The sequence below is a fragment of the Lagopus muta genome, chromosome 2, assembly GCF_023343835.1.
Source record: "Lagopus muta isolate bLagMut1 chromosome 2, bLagMut1 primary, whole genome shotgun sequence".
NCBI classification, from domain to species: Eukaryota; Metazoa; Chordata; class Aves; order Galliformes; family Phasianidae; genus Lagopus; species Lagopus muta.
The window spans coordinates 22,862,383-22,885,752 of record NC_064434.1 but is presented as its reverse complement, the minus strand read 5'-3'; the positions used below and the strand labels follow the sequence as shown (position 1 = coordinate 22,885,752).

General features: G+C 42.3%; 1 protein-coding gene across 3 annotated transcripts; it reads right to left on the bottom strand.

Moving 5' to 3' along the window:
• Window positions 1-4,382: 4,382 nt before the first annotated feature.
• LOC125689200 (elongin-A-like) lies at window positions 4,383-21,224 on the bottom strand. 3 transcript variants are annotated; one of them, XM_048936088.1, is made up of 11 exons: window positions 21,135-21,224; window positions 15,251-15,307; window positions 13,200-13,312; window positions 12,135-12,819; window positions 10,725-10,824; window positions 9,684-9,848; window positions 9,000-9,097; window positions 8,050-8,230; window positions 7,603-7,726; window positions 5,021-5,139; window positions 4,384-4,882 (listed from the first exon to the last, which is right to left on the bottom strand). In XM_048936088.1, the coding sequence occupies exons 1-11, from the start codon at window positions 21,213-21,215 to the stop codon at window positions 4,821-4,823; spliced, it is 1,785 nt and encodes a 594-aa protein (XP_048792045.1). In that variant the 5' UTR covers window positions 21,216-21,224; the 3' UTR covers window positions 4,384-4,820. The 3 variants fall into 3 exon arrangements, with proteins under 3 accessions (XP_048792046.1, XP_048792045.1, XP_048792047.1); XM_048936089.1 differs by lacking the exon at window positions 15,251-15,307 and having other exon boundaries at window positions 4,383-4,882; window positions 21,135-21,216; XM_048936090.1 differs by lacking the exons at window positions 15,251-15,307; window positions 21,135-21,224 and adding an exon at window positions 13,398-13,457.
• Between the last annotated feature and the right edge of the window lie 2,146 nt (window positions 21,225-23,370).

The following is a 23,370-nucleotide window of genomic DNA, read 5'->3' as shown; positions in this document are numbered from 1 at the left end:
GGACTGGAGAAGAGGCAAAGAACTTTCTCTCCTACTTGCATCTCTGCAGAACAACAGGTATGTAAAAACTTCCAGAGCTGTGCAGCCCTTTCCTGAGCTACCACTTTTTCTAGTCTTGTCGTCAGGGACAAGAGGAGGCAATTTTATCTGTAAACAGAGTTCACAAACACAATGTGGCACACGTCCATAGGCCCCACCACTGCTCACAGCAAACGCACCATCTAAAGTTTAGTCTACAAAGATGATTTTAAAGTCTTGGAGGGAAAAAAAAAAAGGGGGGGGGGGGGGGGAGGAAATAACTGAACACCCCATAGAGACTGTTCTCCACTATTCTGACCTGAATATTTTCTTCATCCTCAGCAAGCCTGGAGATAACATCAGGCTGAGTGATGCAGCTGATATGCTAGAAGGAAGGGATGCCATCCAGAGGGACCTGGACAAGCTTGAGAGATAGGCCCATGCCAACCTCAAGAAGTGAACCAAAGCCAAGTGCAAGGTCCTGGATCAGGGCAACCCCAAGCACAAAAACAGGTCAGGCAGAAAATGACTTGAGAGCAGCCTTGAGGAGAAGGATTTTGGTGTGCCATCTGATGAAAGACACAACAACGTGAGCCAGCAATGGGCGCCTGCAGCCCAGAAGGCCAACTGTATCCCAGGTTGCATCAAGAGAAATGTGACCAATTCTGCTCCTCTACTCTACTCTCATGAGATCGCTCCTACAGTACTGCATCCAGTTCTAAGTCCCCCAAGACAAGAAGGACATTGAGCTGTTTGATCAAGTCCAGAGGAAGACCATGAAGAGGACCTGAGGGCTGGAGCACCTCACCTACAAGGACAGACTGAAAGTTGGGGCTCTTTACCTGGAGAAGAGAAGGCTCCATGGGAACCTTACAGCAATCTTCCAGTACCTGAAGGGAGTTTACAGGAAAGCTGGGCAGGGACTTGTTAAAAGGGCAGGTAGCAACAGGACAAGGGAAAATGGCTTTAAACTGGAAGAGAGTAGATTCAGACTACAAATTGGGAATAAATTATTTAATGTGAAGGTGGTGAGACACTGGAATAAGCTGCCCAGAGAGCCTGAGAGCCTGTGGATGCCCCCTCCCTGTAAGCTTTGAAGGCCAGGGTGGATAGGGCTGTGGGCAACCTGGTATAGAGGGAGGTGCCCCTGCCTAGAGCAAGGGGTTGGAACTAGGTGATCTTAAAGGCCTCTTCCAACTCCAATCATTTTGTGATTCTACTGAATCCAAAAGTCATTTGGATGCCAAAACTAGATTTCTATTCCTTTAAAAAAAAAAAAAAAAAAAAAAAAAAAAAAAAAAAAAACAAAACACAAACACAGCATTGATCGCTTGAACACTGGAATGATTTTTTTTTGGCCAAAAAGGCCAATGGCTTACTGGGGTGCATTAAAAAGAGCGTGGCCAGCAGGTCAAAGGAGGTGATCCTCCCCCTCTACTCTGCCCTGGTAAGACCTCATCTGGAGTACTGCGTCCAGTTCTGGGCTCCCCAGTACAAAAAAGACAGGGATCTCTTGGAAAGGGTCCAGCGGAGGGCCACAAAGATGGTGAAGGGCCTGGAGCATCTCTCCTATGAAGAAAGGCTGAGTGAACTGGGTCTGTTCAGCCTTGAGAAAAGGAGACTGAGAGGGGACCTGATCCAGGTCTATAAATATCTAAGGTGTGGGGGGCAGAATGGCGAGGCCGGACTCTTTAAGGGGTGAGTGGAGACAGGACAAGGGGAAATGGCCAGAAACTGCAGCATAGGAAGTTCCGCACAAACATGCGCAAGAACTTCTTTACAGTGAGGTGACGGAGCACTGGAACAGGCTGCCCAGGGAGGTGGTGGAGTCTCCTTCTCTGGAGACGTTCAAGACCTGCCTGGATGCCTACCTGTGTGACCTGGTGTAGGGAACCTGCTTTGGCAGGGGGGTTGGACTCGATGATCTCTGGAGGTCCCTTCCAACCCCTACAATTCTGTGTTTCTGTGATTTATTTCTGGACAACTATGATAGCCTTATGCTGTATTTCACTTCAGAATCCTGGCAGTTCTGAGCTCTGTTTTCAGTTTTTCTTATCTAGGACCACGTTGGTTATGCCAAATCCTAAGCCCTTTCCCAGCTCTGGGACAGGATTTAACCTAGAATATGCACATCTGTGGTCCCTGCTCAGCTCCTGGAGTTTCACATTTCCTCTGAGGGCAGTCTCATAAGAAAGACCACTTCACCTCAGAATTTTGCTGTTTTCTCCTCCTACCCTAAGGTAGGAAGCACCAGATCATACACCCTTTTATAAACAGAAAAGCAGTCAGGCTGATGTTTTCTTCTTGGGCTCAACCACTAACAAGACGGAAAATAATTCTGAATGCTATGAAACATTGGCAGGAAGTAGAACGTGGGTTTTATCCATGAAATGGACAGTTTAAGACATCTCCTTCATTTGTGGTATTTTCCACAAGAGCAGGGCTTTCCTTTTGCAAACGTAGTTTTCTCCCATTACTTATTTCATTTGCCAGAAACAAACAGAGCTTGCTCATGGCATGGAGAAAAGCAGCTAGACTGCTGGAAGAGAGAGGCAAGAAGTATTTACTACGTGCAATACAAGCCTCCACTTGATTTAAACTTCTGCCACTGACTGATTAGCAACTGTATGATGACCAGAGTCAGACTCATGAATGACATGTGGTATACTGACTGTTCAGCCAGGCTTGAATCCTGAACATTTCCACTCAGAAATATATTTACAGACATGGAAGACAGATACTGCAGTCCCGTTACACTAGTCAACACTTATTTGAGACAGTCAGAACTCCTCCCCCAGGGGTTTTCACATCAATATTCCAGCTCTGATCTCTCATTCCTTTCAGTGCAACAATGCACAAAGAGAATCTACTAGGGCTGTTCTGAAAGTAATGCCTCCTATTTTATGATGTTGGCCTCGTGACATCAGAGGCAGATGGTGGTGGTATGGCAATAGAGGCTGAACATATCCCATTATATTCTGTTGCTGTGTGACAGATGGCAGCAGAGGGGCAGTTTGGCGAACTGGTGTCTGACAAGCATATGAAACAAAGGTATGGAAATGAATTTTCCTCCATGCAGAAAAAAAATCGCACCCATTGACATTCATTGACACTTGCTGAACATTTATGGAGACCAAAGTGAGGATGTGAGCACTGTGAGGCAGTGGGTGGCACATTTCAGTAGAGGCAACAATGGGTCACCTCCACTCGTGCAGATCGTGAACAAGCACAGAATGCACACTCTTGTTAATGGATGATGTAAATGCACATCTAATGGTAGCAACTGTGTTGAAAAAGAGCATTGTGTAAGCTGAGAATTTGCTCTATCACATAGCATTATTGTGCTCTTTGTACCTGTTGTCATTTCCATGGAAATACATAAGAGGCATTCATTTTGGAGCAACCTATTTATGTCTCTGTTCCTTTGACCAATAAACCATGACACACTACCTATGTGCTCACTTAAAATCCTAGTACAGAGCATTTGCACAAGCTTTTATGCATAGGTGAATACACACACCTTATCAGACCGATAAGATGCAGTTGGAGCAGTACTTTTTTTTTTTTTTTTTAATCAAAAAAGTTACAGGATGCTGAGGCAACTCACACAAGGTTTCCTGAGAAAGAGACAGCTGCTAGTTTCACAACAGTCTTGCTATGTGCCTCAGAATGCAAAGACCTACAGAAGAACCAAGTTAATAGCAAAACTATCTTGTATCTAGTGACTGCAGTCAGCCTCCAATCATGTGGAAGCCATGCCATGAAGGCAAAAATCAGACTTTAAATTCATGCAAATAAACTGTTTTAAGAGCAGCAACTAGGAATTCTCATTCCTAAAAGCAAGTCCGTTCATAGATCAGTCCCAAACTGCAGCAGCTTGCAGCTCATAAGAGGACAGCCATTTAAGACCCCATATCTTTTCTCTCTGAACACAAAGGGCCCATTCCTCAAGGTCTTGAGTTAGGCCTCTTCACAGCAGAGTCAGAGTAGCAGATTAGAGTAAAAAACAACTTTTCACCAGACTGCCCAGACTTAAAGAAACTCTGAAGCCAGTAAGATCCCAACAAGATGACCTTAACATCAAGCTGACAAAGTTCTTGGCTTCTCTCTCATCTAATTTGTTCCCAAAATACTGACTACTGTCATGGCTTAGCACCTTTAGAGTCTCACACAATGAGAATTATATATATTTTTTATAACTTATACCAATAACATCCCAACTAGAAGCAACTGCTAAATGGTGAACAGCTTTTCATTAAGTCACTGTTGCAGTCTACCTTATTTGCCCCAGAAGTATATACAGCCTCCTTTAAAAAAAAAAAAAAAAAAAAAGAAATTCAAATTTAAGACATTCTTCTACCTCTCCTTTAAAGTTCATTAAAAAAAAAACAAAACCTAACACAATTTTCTGTCCTAAGTAATGAAATATATTAAGTTTCCCTTTCTCAAATGCTTGTGCTAACTAAACCTCGGCAAAATATATCCATGGCTTGAGTGCTTCCATCAAAAGCTTATTCAAATTCATACAAAACTGATAAACACAATCTATAGAAGTCCATATGAACCAATTTGTTACTAGCAAACACTGACCTTATTTCAGTTCAGTCTTCCTCATTCACGAATAAGGAAGTGGCAATATGAAAGGAGACCAGGGTTTCTTTTTTATTGCAAATCATTTGCTCCTGCAACATACAACAACTACTTTTGCAGAGGTAAATTGGGAAATTAACATTAATTTTACTTCCATTAACTGTAGCACAATATACAAACATTTCTATAAGCTTCCCATATACATCCTCGTTTTATCGCCGTGCAGCTCTACACTTCAATGCTTTTAAAGTTTTCTTCATGATTGGTGCAATCTCTTCAATAACAAGAAAACAAGAGAGACCAGTAAGGATTACAGCATAATACAAGTAATTTATGTGATAGTAGCATAATATTAAGCATATATTAATAGCCAGCTAGTTAAAGCAATTATTTTGATAATCTCTCCACTTACTTTTAATAGGCTTCTTTCCATCTTGAGTCATTCCATTTGAGCTAGAGCTTCCACTGCTGCTAGCACAGTTCAGATTTGATGAATTATTGTTTCCATCTCTGCTTTCTGGAGACCTTTTTCTTTTAAAGCCAGGAAATTAAAAAAATAAAATAAAATTTTAATTAAGTTACTAGTGGCTTTGTCTCATCTGGAGAAAAATGCTGGCAGTGTTTTAACAAGTTTGCTTCATCATCAGTAGTGTGGTTATATATACAGTCATGGGATAACTCAGGTTAGAAGGAGTCCCAAGTGGTCATCCAGCCCATTTACACCCTTGCATAGATTTTCTGTTAGATATGCCTCTTATTTACCCTTAAAATTAAAAGATCAGACTATGATGGATCAAAATATTTAGCAACACCATGATAATTCATGATGGTCCACATTCAATTCTTTCCTATTTGTCTTTCTGAACACAAGTGAACTAGCTCTCTGCCAGAAAACAAGAGCAAAGTGACACTGTGAGTTTTCAGCTGTGCTTTGTTGTTGTTTTTAAGTTAGGAATGCCTAGAAAAAGGCACAATAACCCTAACCGTTAGGTTAGATATACCAGTCAACAGGACAAGGCCTGAGGTAACCACAGGAGGCATCAGCTCTGTGCAGGACAGTTAAACCAACCCAGCATTTAGCTGCCAGCATGTCAGCAATCCAGGCAGCCTTGTATGCCTCAGGGCCAGTCATTAACGCCTGCTGCCAGTTAAACTACCACATGGCAAAATGCAAACAGCCTGCTGGGGATCTGCATGCATGCCTCATGGCCCTCATAGCTCCTGCAAGTGAAGATTTCAGACGTACACAGTAAAACTGACGGAAGATTTTCAGAGAACGTGCTCAAAGAAGTGAAGTTAATACATCTTGCCTAAACAAACTCATGCTTCTTAAAAAAGCAAAGCAGCAACCCTACTTACAGCTTCTTTCACACAACAGCAGATCCTCCTAGTTTATGATATGCGAATACATCGTTCAGTTGCTGGAGCAGAAAGGACATTTACATTACTGTACCTGAAGCACCAAACCAGAAGGCTAATCTGTCACAGGTGCAACCTCCCACAAGTTCACTGAAAGCAGAAGCTGCATTCACAGTGCTTCAACCTACTATATTGGTGGCAGGTTATCTTCTCACTGGTAACAGGATTTAGAAAGAACCTTCCTAATTTAATCACCCAAAGGTACAGCTGTGAAAAGGTCATCTTTGGTATAAAAGCTTGTTTTAATAATTTCATACATGTGGGCTTTTGTTCCTGCCCCATGTCAGCACCATCTCAAACAGTAAGGCAGACGGCTCAGTAAATCAAGTTCCTGAAATCAGCAGACTTTGTTCTTATATACTTTCCCAGTGTTCTGTAGGTGGCTTTTTTGTTGTTTGGTTTTTGGGTGTTTTTCTCCCCTGTAAGCCTAGGTCAGTTTGCTTATCTAGTTCAGAGTCTTAGGCACAGAAACAATTACTCAGCATGACTACAGGCCCTGCAGCACAAGGACAGAAGCTATCTGAAAGCAATTCTGCTGACACTGTTATAGTAAGTTAGAGCAAGCCTTATCCTTGCAACAGCTGAAGTTTTATACTCCCAATTCCCAGTTGTCACTTTACACTCACATATTCAGCAGCCTGCATGACTGTTGGCAAATTCAGACTAACCAAGAACAATTAGAACAGTTTTCAAGCAGAAATGATCATTTTGACAGAGCTAGTTGCAGAACAGTTTTGTCAGCATGGGAACACCCGGACACTACGGAGAAAAGGGAGAGTGCAATGCTCAGCCACAGGCACAGCAAAGTAAGGGACCACAGCGCAAGATTCACACTGCCTGAATACAGGTATGTTTTTCCTCTTGGACAAGAGCAGATCAAAGCAAAAAAATGTCTTCATATAGTTGAGAAGGCAGTTGAGGCTGGTGCCACAGCTGGTGTATCTCCCTATTACAGCCATTTTCTTGGGTGTAAGAGGAAATCATTAGGCCAGGAGAAATGGCAAGACAAACCCCACAGCTCTTTTTTAGCTGTAGAACTGCCATGAACTAAGAGGTCAGAAACAAACAACAGAAATATTTGAGGAATCCTAATTTCCTGTTCCTCCAGAGATTAGTGTTAGCTGCTGCTACTGGACAGTCTGTTCCAGAGCAAAAGCCCAGTCAAGTGTGTTAATGGCTGTTGAGATTCTCTCTGGTTAGCTCCATCACTCTAGGACCTTATGCTAATAGAAGAATATGCAAGACTACTAAGCAGGTTTACAAATACAAAACATCAGCGCTGGGAATCTCCCTAGGGATGTCAAGCAGCATTAACGTAACCTACAGAAAAACAGTGGCCACTGACTCTTCAGCTGGGAGGATGAGTTCATCAGCAACACACAGAGAAATATGCAATGACAACGCATACACAGCAGAGCAGCAGACCAGACTTAAAAGGGAGTTATTTTCTAGCCACAAGCTGCTTAAGGAAGTGAACAGAGAGCTATATATAACTTCAAAAATATTTTGCCAGCAAGTTTTTGTACTGGCATAGATGTCTCATCTCCAATTAAAAGCGCAGTACAGAACACTTACTTCCACTTATCTATGACATGAAGTTGGGTGACAGATCCTGCTGTTCCATGGATTCCCTGCTGCCGGCGAATGCTTCTGGGTGGCTTTGCTGCACTGGTCACATAAGCCATCTTTACTTGCCGGCCTAATGCAGAAGCAAGGAACAGAGGAAATGTGACTTCCCCCCCCATTTTCTATGTTCAAAACTCAGTTAAGAATATGACTGTGAGCCAATTTCTAAAAGTCTAACCAGTAAACTCAGGCTTGTCTACAACATGCTGCACATATTACACATTAACACGCTGTATCAATGCATGCACTCACTTTGTGTGCATCCTTACTTGATGCCTTCTCCTAGATATACAGCATCAGTGATTAGAGCAAACATGTCACTAAGTCTCACATAGTAAGTCTCAAGAACAGAAGAGAGTGAGCTTTGAGAACTGAAAAGCTGTCCACAGATATTACCTTTCGGTTTCTCAGACTGAGCTGAAAGAATGTTTTTTGTAAGCATCTTCAGCTTTTCTTCTCTCTCATTGAAGAGTCTCAAGTACATTTCCCGCCAACATTCATATTCCAGGAGGCTCTCATTTTTAAAATCCCTCTGGCAGTGTTTCTTCCACAGGTGGTCAGACTCTTCTGTAAACGTCTTAGTTTGAACACAAGGTATTTTAAATCAAGATTTTTAAAGCAACATTTCTAAGCATACCTGCTTAGCTGAGACTGTAGACAAAGCCAGATCACCTGATGGAGTGCAGAACAGATCCCACCAGATGTGCTCTCGCATGACATAGAGTGCCATAGAGAGATGCCACCTTCAGCTTAGACATCCTGTAGCTCCAGCAGGGCTCTCTGGGTTAATGAGCTGTGCTTTCAGACTACATTTGTGTTTCCAGCACAGGCTCAGGCCATACCAGCTCTCAACTTCAGACATGCAGAGAAGTGACCAAGTTGCACCACAGAGTGCTACCCACTTAGAACACCTATGTCCAAACACATGACGGAGCCAAAAGCTTAGCACTGTACATGAGAGACCGAGCACATGCAAACTGGGAAGTACCTGTGGTGACATTTCATATGTGCTTTGCAATCTTTGCTGCTTTTAAACCTGAAAACACTTGGCTACTGTGCCTGCCAAATATTATGTCTTTGTTGTTGTCTTTTCCCCCTTCCCCCTCTTATTTTCAGGAAATAAAAATACTTTTATTACCCACAGTGACTTTCATTTAGACTTCAGTAATAATTCTCTCAAATGCTTTAAGTCCTAATAGTTGAGAAAGAAATAAGTATATCAGGCACAAAAAAAAAAAACAAACAGTGTAAGCCATTGAAGAACCTCTATCAAAAGGGGTGCAGGGAAGGCAGACAGATGCCCAGTCTCCTCTGTGATTCCCTGAAATCAACAAGGCAGAATTTACCGGATTACATTCCTCTACTCGAAACAACTGCTCTGGTGTGCAACGTGTTAGCACAGGCTCGAGGATCTCAAAGGGAACACCTCCTACTTCGTGCAGCACTACAACAGAGGACAGCACTCAGAATAGCTGGCATGTTTTACTCGGTGTGTAGCACCACTTACCAAGCATTTAAAAGATAAAAATAAAATTGTAGCAAAAACAGAAGAACTCGAGTTTTTAAGTCAGAGTATGAAAATACTTGACTTCAACAGACCCAAACTGACTGGCAGCAATACATGAGGATGGAATAAGCATCCTGGAATAGTTGCTGCCCCATCTTTACTGATAGGCATCACTCCCCTCTCTGCATACATAACAGAATGAACGACTTCTTGATCACTCATTCTAGTTTACATAAACAGACATTTTGAAGAGAAGTCAGGTGCTGTGGGGTTTTTTTGGCTTTACAGGACCTCGTATTTTAACACACAATTGGATCTTTTTTTTGAAGTTAAGCCTTCAAAACAAAGTTACATTTCAACATGATTACAAATCCAGTTTTATAAGTGCCTTTTGGTCTGCTCTGCCATTGTCTGTAGGGAGGGACAACGTCTATCTTCTAGAAGGCCAGCCTGGGCACAGAGAAAGAAAATAAATCAGATACTCATTCAGCACAGCCTGCTACAAAGCTCTTAAAATACTCACAGTCAATATTATTTTGAAGCACACGGATGCACAGCTCATACAGTGTAAGCATCTTTGAAAGACAGACTGGTTTAGAGCCAGAGTAGACTTGCATCTTGGAGTTCAGTCTCCGTCCTGTGAATTGAACTATCTCACTGACTTGCTGGTGTGCTTCCACAACAGGCTCTAGGGGAGTCACCAAGAAAACATCAGCCAGGGTTTCCTTTACCTTCAGGCACATTACAAGGCTTTAACTATCCAGCTTTCAGAAAAATGGCTGTTAGTACATACAAACATTCATGTTTGTTTTGTTTTTAATAATGTACCTGTGTTGTAGTTCAGAGCCCTCATGACAGCAACTAACATCTAACAGCAAGACAGCAACTATGCTGAAAGTGCAATGCAAAGTGTAATTTGTGCTGCACAAACTCACATTAGGCTCATGTTACTTAGCTCAGGACAACTTGTATCAACTTTTGCATCTGGATGCTTAGAATTACATGAGATGTACTGATATCTGGGTAACTTCAAGCCACTAGTGCATCACATTCTATTGACCCTGGCAAGCCAGAAGGTGTAACAGCAATGATACTTCAAGACCACGGGGATGTGAAGTTCACTGAAACTTCACAGGAGCTGTGAGGGGAAACCACTGGCTCTTTGTGCCACCTACAAGTAAGGATGCAGCCACCTCCTCTGCTGAAGACAGAACTGGTTTTTCTCAAAGACAATTCCTACTAGGGCTATACCCCCATGATAAGGCATAGATAGACTGGAGCAAAGATAAATGGAGGCTGTAGAACGACTACCTGACCTACATCTCCTGTACCTCCATGGTAATCTTTTACAGCATTTCTTCATCTAGAAAGCTGTAAGAGGGAAGCCATTATATCTCCCTTCAGATTCAAAACTAGTTTTGCAGAAAAGTAATTGAAAGAAAGGTGGTTCTTCATCACAGAGAGAGGAGCTAACACAGCTTATTAGGAAAGGAGATGAAGACAGCCCTAGCTAGAGATGTAAAAACGTGCTGTTTCAGATTTCTGAGCATTGCACACTACTTACCTTTAAAGTCAGCAGCATATGGGGGAGAGGAGATTAGGATGCCTGGCAGAAATTTAGGCAGTGGAGTATTAAGAAGATCTTGGAGGGATCCCACCTTGGCCTGTGCACAGTCAAGAAAACATTGCTTTGTTGTTACAAATTTGGGTTTACTGAGGCTTAAAATAAAGTACAGAAAAAGATTAAGTGAGACCAAAAGTTACCTACAGTAACCAAAACTACTGCTTCTCTGCACTAAAATTCACTCACTGCATTGCTTTTCAGCATATTCTTCCATGCTCTACCACCCATACTACATCACTGAAGGAACTTAGTGGGATATCTGCAGACAGTGCATAATCAGCAATTAAAGAAAGGAACAAATGTGTTCAGCTAACAGGCTTACAGATAAATTGCTACTGAGGTTACAGGCATGCAGTGAATGAGACAAAACTGCAAGATGACAAAAACAGGTTAGATGCTTAAAGGCAAGCTAAATGCCACGCTGGAGAAAAAAGCAAGAAACAGCTTTAGAGCTGGTACTCCCTAGCCTCCAATACTGTGCTTGATAAGCCACATAGTCTGAAGTCCTCCTGGATGTACCCCTTAAAAAGGTGATTTAAAAGCTCAGGAATCTGGTAAGTGCTTCCACCAACATCCACCATTTTGGACAATCCCTAAATCAGGTCTTGGGCATCTCCTGGTTGTAAGCCAGGCACTTAGAACCCAGATGCTGCATCCCCCCAAACTTTATTGCAGCTATCTTTAATAACTTTTCAAAACAAAAGCAAGATTCTTTGCTCAACTTTCCCTCAATTCCCAAGCTTATGCTGGAGTATCATGCACAAGCCTCTATATTTCTCTCTGGCATAGAAGATGTCACATTTGTACTGCCGATCCTTCACAAAACAGACAACCCCCAGAGCTTTCACATCACAGTCATGATAAGAGATCCAAGAGACCTCAAATTCCCTCTGCACAAGCAGCTTCTTACAAAAGACCTAAATCATAAAGCATGATTACTTAGTTTACTTTAATGCATTAGAAGTTTGTTTGTTCCCAATGCAGATCTAACTAATAAAGAGCTGCAGCTTCTTACAGAACAGCTGTGTCACGCACAAACATCTGCTGCAACCATAAACTAAGCCAGTCAAGAGTGAAGCTGTGGGTAAAAAGCAGACTAGCAGATATTGATCAAAGACCGCTGCCAGATAGGAAACAGCTGAAAAATGAGACAAATTGATTAAAACTGTCAGTACACAACAAATCTTTTCTGCCCAAATTACCCATAAATATTGGCCAATACAATGCAATTTATGTCAAAACCACACAATCTGTTCTTGAAATAAACATAGCTGAATTTCACTGAAAGAGGCTGGAACACTTATTTGTCTGCAGTTGGTCTGCTTTCATCTCAATTGCACAGTGGTTTACCTTTTTGCTGGGAGTTCCTGACTGATCATCTTCAGAGTTTTGTACTTTTTCTTCTCCCTCATTTGCGTGAGAAAGCGTTGAAGTCTTTTGTGGTAATGAGCTGCTCTTCTGTTTACTGCACTTCTGTGGACGTTCACTTGTAGAACAAGCTTTCCTCTTTCTCTTTTTCATAACCTGATCATAATTCAGGTAAGATTCAAAAGACATAGTAGGGGGCTCAAATTCCTCATCACCAGATAATTCAGCTTTGCTTCTCACAGCAAGTTTTTCTTTCAATTTCATCACAATCTTAGCATCTCTCTGTTTGGAAGCATCCTTAGGCTTCTGCTTCTTTGGGAAGGAGTCTTTACCAGCTATACAGGAACGCTGCTTTTCTGGAGCTCTCCTGTCCTTGGAGGCTCTCTTTTTACAGTCACTCTCTTTAGCTTGAGGACTTGTCTCCAGGAAAGCATGTTTAGAACCACTGCCATGACATCTTCTGTTATCACGGTCTTTTTGAGACTCAGAGTCTTTATTTCGGTGCTTTTCTTCAATACAATTATGCTGCTTGTTCAACTTTCTAGATACAGACGAGCTACTGGAACTTTGGGAGGCTGGTACAGATGTTTTGGACTTCTCTGAAGGCTTTCCTTCCTTGGAAACTGAAGATTTTGTCTCATCTTTTTCAATGTTTTGTTTTCTTTCTCTGTGACCATTGCAACACAAAGGGAATTACACCCCATATACCCCAAGCAGATGTTAAATCCTTGAAGAAACAGCCTTTTTATTTAATAAAACAAAAGCATTAAATCACATCACATGGCATAATTCTTACAGGACTTGAAGTTTGAGTGCTGACTGGCTAATGGATCAAAGCAGCCACCGGTTTGTTCTCTAGTTATTCTGTAAAAGTAACATTCATTTCTGTGATTCTGTTTATGGGTTTGTCACAATGTATATTTGTCATTCCAAATACTTTTCTAACATCTCCAAGTTCTACTGTATTAAATTACACCGCAGTATAATTAACCCCTCAAAAAAAAAAAAAAAAAAAAAAAAGAAGAAAAAAAGCAAGTTCACACCTACCTTTTGTTTTCTGGAGGAATGAGCTTTTTCCATTTCTTTACCAGGGATTTAGCTGCATTTCCAGCAGTGGCATGTTTCCTAAAACTGTTAACTGTTTTGCCTATGCCAGTTTCCTGTTAGAGAAAAGAACAAGAAAGATGAGTGAAACCAGTCACAGAGAGCATCCCAAGTAAAACCACCTCTAAAACTGTTACAAACCATATTAGCATGGAAGTCTCAGTAGTCTTATGGCAGCTAAATAAGCACAGGCACTGCACTACAAGCAGAACTGAAAGCAAGGGATATAATTACAACCAAATATGGGGAACAAAAAACAGCCTTAGTTTATAAAGCCACTTTTCTCCATTAAATGTACGTATATCAGAACTTTCACTTGGTTTGAACACTTATGCCCACAAAATGATTACTGCTAAAGTAAACTAATTTAATCAATTCAGGTCTTCTTCAGACTTATATATGTACAGTGTAGCATATTAGCGCATATGAGCACTGTATTGTAATCAAAAAACAATCTCAGAGAGGAGTATTACAAGGCAGAGGTGCCTGAGAAGCAGAGTTCATATGAGTAACCTCAGTCACAGCTACAGAATAAACCCTTGATATTTAAGATCCACCATGTTCACTGTTCTACACTTCAGTTATTTTCACATCATTGTTGAGCCTTCAGATCTTGCTCTGCTGAGTTCTATGCTGTCTGAGCAGAACTATCCTGCAAACTTTTTGGGTATATAGTCACCACGGGTGAATTTTTCAATCCTGTGCTATCTCTGATTCACAAGCTCTCACTTTTAAGATGCATGCAAACTCTGGAATTTAAGTCAACAGCAATCTAGTACTGCTCCTGCTTACTAGTTAAGGGATGCTCCTGTAAGTTGTGAAGGGTGGTAGTTCACCTCTCTCCCATTGCTCAGAGGGCTAGCTGGGCATTGGTTGGGGTGGTGAGCAATTGCTTGTGCATTACTTGTTATATACACATTTATATAGATAGATAGATTAGTTATACATTTTTATTTATATAAACACTCAATTATTTATCCTTTTCCTTTTCTCTGTTTCCATAAACTGTTTCATCTCAACCTACTAGTCCCATCCCACTGGGAAGAAGGGGAAGAAGTGAGTGAACGCTCGTGTGGTGCTCAGCCACCTGCCATGTCAAACCACAGCACCATGCCAGTGCACATTTACATTCCTAGAAGAGCTTTAAATAAATACATGGGACCTTCAATTGTTTAATAACTCTTTCCTCTACTTCTCTTGAAGGCTTCCATCACAGTCTATCACACTGTAGCACGCAAGCATGCAGGAAACATCAGTTGCCTATGGAAGTCCTTTGTCATTTTAAAAAAATTTACAATTCACATGAAGATTACTTCATTTTCCAAAATAAATACCAAAATATTGCTGTATCCTAGCAGAAGCCATCTGCCCTTAGGCAGGTGAATGCCTTTGCCCAAATAAGCTGGCCAAATAGTTACCATATTTTTCTCTTATTCTGCAAGGAGCTCTCTCATAACACACATTTTTCCTCTTTCCAACTACAGACATATTGCCAAAGTAACCAGGAGCTTCCTAAACCAGTGTGAGAATTTCTAGTGCAAAACCTGACAGGATGTAGTTTGGGTAAGGACACAAAAGAGAAGTATTACTATAACTTGGGACACCTGCTCTTTAAATGCAAGATGCTAACCCAGGGCAGCTAGTTAGAGACACATTTAGGCAACTGACCTAATCAATCACCCACAATTGTTTCATCTTAAGCACTGATCTGAAAGCAATTGTAAAGCAAAAGGAAACCAGCCTTAAATAGCAAAGTTTCCTCTAGACATTCAGATCTGCTCAGTACTAACACTGCTGCTCCAATGCTGCATTTGTCAAGTTGCACAGTTTCTGGAGAAGTCTCCAGAGCTTGTTATACAGAGTTCTAAATGAACAATGGCTAAGAGTCAGAACTACAAGATGTAACACTGCTCACTGCTTCTGGGACAGCACATCCCTGAATTTTGAGCTCTTCCATAGTCATTCACTGTGTAAGGTTATTACTGGTCACTTACTGTTAGAATATCCAGTGATATATCCAAATCCTGTAGTAGCTCAAGTACTTTTAGAATCTGGAAGGAAATATTCAAATTTTATTATATTTAGACATACGACTGTAAATTCTGTCCTGCTTTTCCTCATCCCCATTGCTGTGTTTAAACAATAAAGCTTGAGTAACAGCCAGTAAAATGTGAGCACGTATGTGTAGTATAGGAGTGCAATATAAGAAGTCTGTGCTGTGAACCAGTGCTGTTCTGCTATACCCCAAACTGCAGTAACACCAGAAAATCAATAAGTATGAACTTAGTACTACAGCGATTACATTAGAGATCAATAACACAGCAGCACATGCTGCATACACTCCTGTTATGTCAGTGACCCTGCTCCAACACAGAGCTCATTCAAAGGCTGCGCTATGGAGAAACAGGACCTTGCAGAAAGCAGGGAGCCTCCACTCTCCTTCACCATTCAAGGCCAAGAGGAACCAAGCCCCCAAGGTATTCAGTGTGAAAAACAACAGGTTTTGAATCCTTAAATGCTGTTTGTATGCTAATAAGACCAAATCAAGCTACAACAGCTGTTGTTTCACACCAGCAGAGCATGTAGTTTTGATTAAATGCTGCTGTTGTGTGTTTGCTTTTTTTGTTTTTATAAGTAGGAATGTATTTTTCAAATACATACTAAATGGCCCATTTTCTTTTGAGAGGGTTTTTTAAAAAAAGAAATACAGAAGTTCCATTTGTAAACAGAGTATGAATTTCTTTGATGATGGGTCAGCAGCACACCTGAGTCTTGTATTTGAGTACGCACAATTTGCCTTATCCTTCACAAACACCTACGAAGCTGTGTTATGCAATGACAAAATTAATGTGTTACTGAAATTACAGGATGTTGTAGGGCTCCAGCAAAGCCTGGAACACTTATCTGGGTTTTTAGATCATTACCACTTCTAAATGCAATGGCAGGAGCCTGCTGGAATGCAAAGATAATAATCCAAAAGCTTTTTGAACTTCAGTAATAGCAATGATGGTTTAAGTAACAAATGCCAGAATAATTGCCATTTAGCAGATTAGATACTGCTTCCGAATAATAGCAGGAGGCAAAGGGTATTAAAAATAAGTGAGCAGCACTGTTTATGAAAAAGTTACAAACTATATCACAGGGTTGTTTTTCTCTGCAATGATTCCCTGTTCATCGCAGGGGAGTTGGACTCAATGGCCTTCAGAGGTCCCTTCCAACTCTAAGGATTCTGTGATAAAGCTCACTATTCCTGGAGTACACTGGAAGCAGAGTATCACTGAACTTCGTTGTGCAGAGGCTCTATCAGCATATCTGGCATGCAGTTCTTCCTCTCACACACCTGTGCTGCAGTACAGTTACTGAAATCTGAAGAACTTCAAGAGAAATGTTGCACAGCCTAGCAAGAAATTAAAACCAGTTTTCCATCTCAGGAGAATGGCTCATCCTCCTCAGGATGTTACAAGCTTGATGGTTACCTTGCCCTGGACTCTTCACAGATCCAGCCCACGAGCTGAAGACCTATCCTAAAAAAACCCCACCAGGAAAAAAATGTATGCTGCAAAGATGCTTACGAAGTTAAGTAATTGCTGACAATGCTAATTACAAGCATTAAAAACTAAGTTATTAGTGTCAATTTTAGCTAATTTAGTTCATTATTAACATTATATTCATTCAATTTATTTTGCAACCAGAAGGAAGTAACCCATTGCTGAGCAGGTACATTTCACTCTGTAGGCGGACTAGATAATCAAGCAGTACAAATCACTGGGAATAAATCCCACAGAGACACACCACAATGCTAAAAGATGTTGTCATCAAGCTACAGAGACAATGGGGATTTGGAGCATTTTCTCTCGAGGGGTTAATTTATAGAGCTGAGTTCATTTCGGAAGAATCTCTGAAACAGATTCAGGAAGCAAGCAATTACTACTCATACAGCTTCAGAATAGGCTGTGTTGTACAAGTACCCAGATGATAAACAAGTCTGAAAACAGTCAGCACGTCTTAATGAAAGACAAAACTTCCAGTGTTTTCTAAGACAAAGTCCACACTGCTCAGTTTGCTTTCCTGAGATGTATATCACATTTGCAAAAGTAAGACAAAACACAAGAGTTTCATTAAGAAGAAAACACAAAGCAATTACCAAGTGCTAAAAGTCCCTAGATGAGAAGCACTGGTCTCGTGAGAGCAGGGCACAGCTCAGCCTGCTGCAAGACCTGCAGCCACACACCTGAGGGACTGCTGAAGGAGAGAGCTCTGCCTGCCTGCGTTCACAGCATGAATGGACAGAAACACGGCCTCACAGACAAACGGACAGCCAGCACACACATGCCAACAGAGCAAGCTGTGATGAAGGAGAGGAGGCATCTGGCAGCAGAGGGCAAAGGCAAGAAGCACGTGACCAGTTTTCCAGAGTGAAAACTGAAAGCAGAGCAGTGATGAGAACAGGGCCAGGTGCACCAGGCATGTCTGCTCCCAGCAGACCTCCTGCACAGAGCCCTGGCGTCACCTCCCTTCTGGCTGAGCCAGACCCTCAGAAGGATGGGGCCCACTACAGGCCTCCAGGCCACCAGTGCCCAGTGACTCATTTCATCTCACCACAACAACTACTTTTCTTTTCCTCCCTCCTCTTCCTCACGCCTTCAAAGGATTCCTTATGATTGTTTAGCCTGTTCTTCTCACTAACAGAGATCATCACATTCCAGCAAGTTGTGAATCTACATCAAGACCTCCTGAAAGAGCACTGCCCAAAGAGCCTTTGGATGCTCCCTCTCTGGAGGCACTCAAGGCCAGGCTGGATGGGGTTGTGAGCAACCTGGAGGTGTCCCTGCCTATAGCACAGGGGTTGGAACTAGATGATCTTCAAGGTCTCTTCCAACTCAAACCTATGATTCTGTGATTAAAGATGTTAGAAAACCCAGTGCAATCCCAAGTGAGGCACTTGTATGATACGCTCAGTTGTCCTCACTAAATAACCCTGTTTCCAGATAAATAAAAAGTACAGCTTTGCTTTCCACCATTGACTCTCATTATCTTTCTGCTAACTAACAGGGTATAAGATTACCTTTTCCACAGCTTTAGGGCCAAACAGATTGAGTTCTCGAGCTTCAGAAGCTGTGCTAGCCATAACTACAGCCATTCTGTTGCCACTGAAAAAAAATCTTTTCAGCTTGAAACAGTTTTTTTTTTTTGTTTTTTTTGTTTTTTTTTAATAACAGCTCCCAGAGCAAGACATAATATTCCTGTAATATTCCTAAAATTATATGGCAGTAGTAACAACATAAACTAACAAATGCTAACTACCCAAAGATAGCATTTATTCCATCAGCCACTGCATTGTACTGCAATTTCATGCTCAAGCGTTAACACATCAGAGCTCCAAATCATTTTCTGAGTCAGTGCTTTCCAAAATACAGTCTCCTATCTGGAATGACCTATATTCATGGCTTCTAGCTGTGACTTTCCACTGAGCCATGTTAAAATGCATGCTGCTCAAATGAGCACAGCCTTGCACGTGATCAAGGCTGCTCAAATTCTTCGTTATTTGATGCAAAGTTACTTTTGTACTTGTAACATTTTACTGCAATGCTTGCTGTCTTCTAAATTAAGAAAGATTTGAGTAAGGTCCAGTCAAGAAGAGATGCGTAATCACTTCCCCCCCTAAAAAACATTTCTTTCTGATGAGGGCTGTCACTTATTTTCGCTGAGAGCAATTTCAGTCCATTTTACGTATTGCATCAGGTATGTAACACTGCTACAGTAACCAACATCATAGCAGCAAGTCAAATGCTTTAAGAGATTTTACGTATATTTGTGACAGGTAGTATCAGCTGAATACAAATGAATTCGGTGGTACACATCTACACTAACTCTCGTCAAGTGGCACTGATCATAGCACCAAGCTTTAATTTTACACCAGTTGCACCTTACATGCAACATTTCACAGCTGCTCATTATGCTTCACAGTCTTCAGTGGGACAACAGCACAAAGAAACAGTTTTGGTTTTGGTTTCTTTTTCCAGACCTGATGAACTCCTCTACTTTCTTAAGGCTCATTCAATATCTTAATCACCAGTTCTGCACGTTTTTTGGTCAGTTATTTCTCTCCAGAATAGCCATCAAACCTGACACACTGCAAAGCTTTTAAGATGAACAGCTGATGTTCTGAATCTTTCCTGGTTCCTATCATACCCAAGTACTTGGTAGTTAGTAAGAACAGTGACAAAATCAGACAAAGAAGCATGGAACAGAAATATTCAGCGACACCAACACCTACCTGCGATACTAATTTATTAATCTTTCTGCACTTATTTAAAACATTCCTCTTTACCTTTAAATATGCCACAAATGTTTTCTTACTAGACTTACCTTTTATTACTAGCACAGTTCATGCCTGCCAATTTCCAGTTATCAGTTTCTCCCTTCCCTCCTCCTTATCCCTTGCTACTTATAGCTATTTCTATCTCACCAGACACAGCTCTACCAAGGCCTGCAGAAGTGCTACAGCACCACCATTAGACCCAGCTGACACAGCACTTGCTTTTAGCTCATACAAGGTAAAAACTATGCATCTCCTCACTTACACAGCCAAATCCACCTCACCAGGACCATCCACATTTTTGTCTCTTAAGCTGTCTGTGCTTTAAAAGCCCTTAAGAAGTTACTTCTGGAATCGTTTCTCTCTTCTCCCTTCCCATCTTCTGTTCAGAACTGCATATCAACACTACAGTTTAGATATAAGGAAAAGATTCTTTTACAGTGAGGCTGGTGAGGCACTGGAACAGGTCACCTCATCTTGTGGCTGATGCCCCATCCCTGGAGACTTTCAAGGTGAGGTTGGATCAGGCCCTGGGCAACTGGATCTAGCTGTGGTGTCCCTGTTCATCACAGGGGAATAGACGGCCCTCAGAGGCACCTTTCAACTCTGGGATTCTATCAATCATAAACAAATTGTAAAGACTAAAATCTGATCCTTTCTGTAGCACAAGAACTGCAAGGTCAAACACCTGAAGTACCTCCTGCACACAGGTATTTCATTTGACAGAAAAAGCTTATAGAATCAGCATTAGGAAGACAAATCATTAGTGGCTAATAAAAACATTTTTCAACATATATACACACACACAGTAGATCTGAACATAGTAATGAAGATTTTTTAAGTTTATTACCCACCAAGGACAACACAAATTAAGCACTCTTCGCCTCCAAGTACTTTCACAAACTTGCATCAACTTCCAACACCCCACAAACCGACCAACCCACCACCAAAGCGTGCTTTTTATTTTCAGCTAGAATTCAGCCCATCAAGAAGTTCTGGTTTGGTTGCTTATCTTTACAGTCCCTTTTGAGTACACTATCCTTTGTCAAACGACATTCACTAGGAAACAGCCTGCCAGATTCCTGCATCGCTCCCACAGGGAGTGCCTTCTCTCCTCCGTGCCTCAAAACCTGAGGAGGGCCCATCTTACGTGGCCCTGAACCACTCTGAACGGATGCCTTCTTAGTGCAGGCGCCCCTTATCTGCTTCCTGCAGCTACAGAGCAGCCCTGCTCTCCCAGAGGTAGCTTAATTCCTCCCAGGTAGGAGGGCAGCCCTATTCTCCCCGTACCAGGGCCACGAACGCAGGATGTATCAGATCCCACACTGCGCACCATCAGAGCGCACCCGGAACGCTTCTCTCACTGCGAGAAGCCCTTAGGAACACAGCACGGAGCAGCGCCGCAGCCCAGCCCTGGATCTCCAGCCAGGGCAGGACCTGACAGCACCGCTGCCGCACAGCGCGCTCCAGGCACAGCAGCGCTGTACCCAGTATTCAGCCTTTCTCCTTGACGCCGCCCTAACACGCTCTAACAGGCCCAGCAGCCTCGACTCAGCTACCTCCGCAGGCTCCTCCGCGCGGCTCAGACGCGACTTGAGCACCCGCACGCTGCTCCGCACCGCGCTCCGCCCCTCCGCCATCGCCGCGGCCCAGAGCCTCGTCCCTCCCCCGCTCGCCCCACTTGTAGCCCAAGGGCGGTGCCTCCCCGCCCCGGCCTCGCCCTCCCGTCCCGAGGTGGGGCCGCAGTGCGCTGCCCGGCCCGCAGGGGGAGCGCCCGGCCGCTCCGATGCTGCCTGCAGGCTCCCTGCCCGCCGGATGCTCTGCTGGGCCCGGGGATTGCTTGGCCTTGGGGCGCGGCGAGATGGATTCTCCATGAGACCTCGCAGAGAGAGATCTCAACACAGTGGAAGGCTTGCAGCCACTCACCACATGGAGTTTAGCACGAGTGAACGCTGGATTCTGTGCCTGGGACAGAGCAACCCCAGATATTCATACGGACTGGGAGCTGAGAGGCTGGAGAGCAGCCCCATGGAAAGGGAGCTGGGGTTCTGGTTGGTGATGAGTGGGACAAAGCCAGCAGTGTGCCTGGCAGCCCAAAGGGCCAACGCACCCTGCGGTGCCCCAGGCCCAGCGCTGCCTCTGGGAGAGGGGAGGAGTTGTCCTGCTCTGCTCTGTGCTGTGCGGCCTCACTGTCTTATCGTCATGATCTAAATATGGGCTTTGGAGAAGCATAATGCTTGGCTGACTATACGCAAAGGGTTCCAAGCCAACAAACCAATCAGGATCTAAAGCTGAGCCACAATTTTGCTAACATTTTTAGTGGAACAGGGCAGATCTCCACATAGCCGTAGCTGTGATGCTAGCATTCCGCCAACAGAACAGAACAGAACACACTAACTTTAAAAACAAGGCTTTACAGTTACCAGAAAGCATGCAGCAATGGTGCTGCATGGAGTAGAAAAGATTGCCTTGAGGGTTGCCTAGAAGTCCCTATTTTAGAAGTCTTCTCTATTGCCAGTTCTGGTTCATGCCTGTGCAGATAACAGCAGTTATACTGGTTTACTGTTCTACAAACAAATCTCTTGAAATTTTTGAGTTTTTTTCCCCTAAAGAATGTTAAAATCTTAACACAGGACCTGCTGCATGGATTGATAGCATTGCCCTTAGCCGCTCACAACTGATTATGGAGAAAATTAAGTATTTTTTCCCCCAACATTCACTCATAGCTAAAAGGATATATCTTTACAAACTTAACATCACTGCCAAAATGCACCATCCTGTCTCTTAAAAGGCCATAATTCGTAACTAGTTTGCTAGGATTTACATTTTCTATGGAACATTATCAAACTATTTGTATAGTAATTAATTTCTATCTCATTGGAAAGGAAATAATCAGAATGACAAGAGATTATTATCAAGATATCGAGGAAATAATGTGAAGAATATTTGAGAATTAAAAAAAAAAGAAATCTTAAAGTTTGAATTTTAAAGATGCATCACAACCCGCAGCCAACGCTGCTACTATTTGCTTTTGAAGAGACTTTGTGTGTGCAAATGAATGGAAAATGAGAATGACAGTTCCAAGATCAGCTTGGATGCTACATAACAGCCTCTGGTCTGGAGGCTGAGTGAGTAAGGGTCTCATGGTTTTGCCCTGAGGTACAACCAGAGTTTCAGAACGATGGAAATTATTTGACTGTGTCAGCATTAATATACATAAATGCTGAGGCCTGCCCCCCCATGATGGTTATCCCTGTCCTGCACAGCACAGCTCAAAGCTTGTTCAGCCTTTTCTGGAAATAAGAACTTAGTGCTGTATTGTATTCCTCATTGTAGTTTGTGTGATATTTCTACTGCAGCAAATCATGCAGGGATATTGGAAATGTATTTTAAAGACTAAATAAGAGTTGAATTTATTTTACTGTTTCCAAATACGTTTTTCAGAGCTGGTATTAAAATTAGAATATTTTTTCTACAGAACATGACAGAGTATTCTTCCTGGAGAATAAATGTCCTCGTTATCAAATAAGCTCACCAAAAAATGTCAGATAAGAAATTCTTTCTCTGAAAAATGTTGGCTTTTCAGAACTTCTTTAATTATAAAAAATGATGGAAGTCTGAGTGCGAGCTGTTAGAACTGGTCTGACAACATCCAACTCCTGCCTCTGTTTTTTGTCTTATAACTTGGTAACTACGCTGACACAGAGATGTGCTGTTGTTTAAATGTGCTATTTTGCAGCAGTTGCTGTAAAAGCCCATCTGAGTCAGAGGCTAATCGAACAAATCTACCAGATG